General features: G+C 43.7%; 1 protein-coding gene across 1 annotated transcript; it reads right to left on the bottom strand.

Moving 5' to 3' along the window:
• Window positions 1-214: 214 nt before the first annotated feature.
• Window positions 215-3,181, bottom strand: LOC133772842 (histone acetyltransferase KAT2B-like). Its single transcript, XM_062209833.1, has one exon. The coding sequence runs from the start codon at window positions 3,179-3,181 to the stop codon at window positions 719-721; it is 2,463 nt and encodes an 820-aa protein (XP_062065817.1). The 3' UTR covers window positions 215-718.
• Between the last annotated feature and the right edge of the window lie 758 nt (window positions 3,182-3,939).

The following is a 3,939-nucleotide window of genomic DNA, read 5'->3' as shown; positions in this document are numbered from 1 at the left end:
ATGCTATATTAAACATTTATGTAGAGAAAACAATTATTAAAATAGTGGTTATGAACTCACAAGTTTGTTGTAGGTAGACAGAATTATCAAAACTCCAGATGCTTATAAAATGTTGCATTATTTAAAATTTCTTCCTTAGAAATCAAAGCAGTTGCTTTTGTGGAGCTGCATTTTCAGAACTGCTCAAAGCACCTCATTTAGATGAGTGTTTTAAAAAAATATATATATATAAAGTCTACAACGAGACTTCAAATGTATTTCACCTTTTATGGGTTTTTTAAAATCACGTATCCCTTCCTTATAGTCCTTCAGAATAAAATAAAAATAAATTCTCACATTCCATTAGAAAAACATGGAAACATTCATGGTCTGAAATTTTCTAGAATCCCCCAAATCTTGAGATAATGTGCAATTTCCTCACATACAGGTTTTGAGGAAACCCCTGACCATTTATCTTGTAATAGTTGTCTAATGGACATGCCATAGAAAATTTACATTAATAGTACTAAATAGATTAAAATCTATTCCATAAAATAAAAATGTTCTATGTCAATTTATATACATATCTGAAAAGCTAAAAGGAGGTTTTTTGTTTGTTTTTCAAAAGTGCTAATTATTACAAGTCTCTTCGACATATTTTGTCCAATTCTTTGTACAACTAAACCACCTTGCATTAGGCACACTGCTTGATGAATCTCTAAGCAGCAGAGGGGGAACATCACTTGTCAATTAATCCAGCCTCCTTAATTTTACTGAAGAAGAATTTCTCCAGGATATTGGCACATTTGTAGTATTCACTCTCAGGGGGGTTGTACTCTTTGCAATTGGTAAAGACTCGTTGTAAGTCTGCCATGAATAATTTCTTAGATACGTAGTACCTATTCTTGAGGCGTTCACTCATGGTTTTCAGATCCATGGGAAACCTTATAACTTCATAATATCCCGGAGCTTCCGTTCTCTTCACTGGTTCCATGAAGGGCCAAGCGCTTTGATGGCTCTTCACCTGCTGAAGGATGCTCTTCAGCGTGCTGTAAAGCTGGTCAGGGTCTTTGGGCTCCTTACTTTTCTCCTTTCCACTTGGTTTCCAGCCTGTCTCTCTAATTCCAGGAATGCTTTCTATAGGAATTTGTCGAACTCCATCTTTAAAACATGAAAGTCCAGGGTAAACTTTCCGAATCTGGGCCTGTTTTCTTTCTATCAGCTTTTTAATTATCTCTTTCTGCTTTTTAATGATCACAGAAAATTCTGTATATGGGATCCGAGGATTTAGCTCACATCCCATTAAAGTGGCTCCTTCATAATCCTTAATGTAGCCAACATATTTGGCTTTAGGTATTTTAATTTCTTTGGAGAAACCCTGTTTCTTAAAGTACCCAATTGCATATTCATCTGCATATGTGAGAAAGTTCAGGATGTCATGTTTTATATGATATTCTTTCAAATGATTCATCAGATGTGTTCCATAGCCCTTGACTTGTTCATTTGAAGTTACAGCACAGAAAACAATCTCTGTGAATCCTTGGGATGGGAACATACGGAAACATATACCACCAATAACACGGCCATCTTTAATTAAAGCGAGGGTTTTGTGTTTCGGGTCAAAGACGAGCCGTGTGATATACTCTTTTGGCATTCGGGGCAGCTGATGGGAGAACACATTCTGCAGGCCGACCAGCCACATCAGGATCCTCTTGTTCGGTTTTTGGTTCAGGGAATTTCCAACCACGTGAAATTCAATCACACCCCTGCGCTCTTCCAGCCTTGCTGCCTCATCCCTTGCTGAATGGGCTGACAGAAAATTGGTCTCTGGTCCAAGCATTGCTGAGGGGTCCGTGATGGTGGACATCACCTCATGGATTAATTCCATTGGAATATCCCCCATGACTCGGGGTTTCTTGGCCTCCTCCAGAACATGAGAGTCATTCATTTTCCTCTTTTCGCCTGGGTTTGCCTCTAGCCCAGAAGAAGCTTTGCAGGCAGGACTGCTACTCCCTCCATTCGGCTGCTCAAGGGAAGATGAGTTTGAATTGTAGGAAACTGTCCTGGCCACAGGAGGCGGATTGATAACTGTTTGGATTCCTAGTTGGCTGATTCTGGAAGAGGCTGAGAGAAAATCCTGATCCCAGATGGGAGAGTTTTGACTATAAACTTCTTCTTCTAACATGGATAGAAATTTTGGGAAATGAGTGAGGATCAGAGTTCGTTTCTCAAGAGGCAGTTTGTCTTTTTCCTGTCTTGCTTGTTCCAGGAGTTGTCTCCTCATAACGGTGAAGACTGAGCGAAGCAATGTTCTCCCGAACACCTGGGTGGTTTCATACCGAGGTAGACTGTCACAGAACTGTGGCACATTGCAGTAACACAGCCACCTTGTGTAGTTCTCTTTGTATCCAGAAATATCGTCATTGGGAGAGCGCAGTCTTCGTTGAGATGGTGCCTCCAGATGCCAATAGTTGATGCGGTTTAGGAACATTTTGGCCAACTCGACTATTGTTTGCCTTTCTTTGGATGGCAGGTGACTAAATTTGTACTGTACAAAGTTATTCACGCCCTGCTCAATACTAGGCTTTTCAAATGGGGGTTTCTTCTCCAAGGAGCCTTCAACCACAGGCTTTCCTCTTTGTAAAATAGACTTTCTCAGGAGCTTAAATAGGTAGAAGTACACTTGCTTGGTATCTGCATCTTCTTCCTTGTGGACACAAGTGAAGAGATACTCCACATCCAACACTATTCCCAGGAGTCTGTTCATTTCTTCCTCTGACACATTCTCCAGGTGGGAAACATGAGCAGCTAGGGCATGGCTACAGCTCCGACAGGACTCCGTTAGACTGACGATTATTTGCTGCAGATCGGCTCTGGGGGGAGTAGGAGAGGGGTTGGGGTTTTTCCAGCCATTACATTTACAGGACTCCTCAGCCTTGCAGTAGGAGTACACTCCGAGTTTCTCCAGTTTCTTGGCCCGCGGAGCCGAGCGCAGCTGCGCCTTCTTCACGGCGATCCGGGCCGAGCCACCGCCTCCCGGTCCTTCGGCCGTGCCCGCCGCAGCCACAGCCGTCGCCGGACCGCAGGAGGAGCCCTGCGGGGGCGCGGGCGGCGGCGGCCGCGGCGGCGCGGGGGGCTGCGGGGGCTGCGGGGGCAGCGCCCCGGGCCCGGCCCCCGGCCCGGCCCCGCCAGCCTCGGACATGCCGCCCCCCGGTATATGTTGTATTCTAATGGGACCCAGTGTGAAGGATGGACTGCATTGGCATGAACTAATCAATGTCAGATATTGAGGAGCCAATGTATCAATGTTAAGTTGAAGTGGAATCACACCTAGAGTAAGGATTCCCATTGACTTTTACTCTCCCAAGATTGCTCCCCTTTTTTTTGGGGGGGGGGTTGTTTTGGATATGAAATGAGGAAGCCACAGATAGGTTTGCAGGTGGTTTTGCCATTAGAAACCCTGGCCCAGCTTCTTCTAATTCTTCAAACCGTGGCTCCTTGGAACTCATCTTTCAGGTTCTCTGTGGGCCTGCTGCCCCATTAACCTCTGCCCAGGACCTTTCCTGGGTTGGGAAGGGAGCCAGGGACTAGAAAAAGTGGAAAATCTGGTCTGACAATGAGAAGCCCTTAGGTTGCTGGGATAAATTATATTTCCAGGTATCCTAATTCTGAACCATTTGTGAAATAAAGCTCACCCTGTGGGACATGATACATTTTTAAAATAGGAGACTTACTTTTTGTCTTCTCTATGTTTAATCTTTATTTGCCTGTAAATATTAATATATGCTTTATAATAAGGATTTGGCGCTCTTTTTCCCCCTTATGCTATAAAATAACCAAATAGTGCTGGAATTAGATAATTGCACTCGTGGGAGAATTGCTGTGAAACTACCCGGATTGGTTCTTTCTGAGGGAACTTGGAAATCCTTATCACTTCTTGGGAAACTGAATACAGCACAT

The sequence above is a fragment of the Lepus europaeus genome, chromosome 13, assembly GCF_033115175.1.
Source record: "Lepus europaeus isolate LE1 chromosome 13, mLepTim1.pri, whole genome shotgun sequence".
Taxonomy (NCBI): domain Eukaryota; kingdom Metazoa; phylum Chordata; class Mammalia; order Lagomorpha; family Leporidae; genus Lepus; species Lepus europaeus.
The sequence above is the reverse complement of the archived record's forward strand: the minus strand, read 5'-3'. Positions and strand labels throughout refer to the sequence as shown.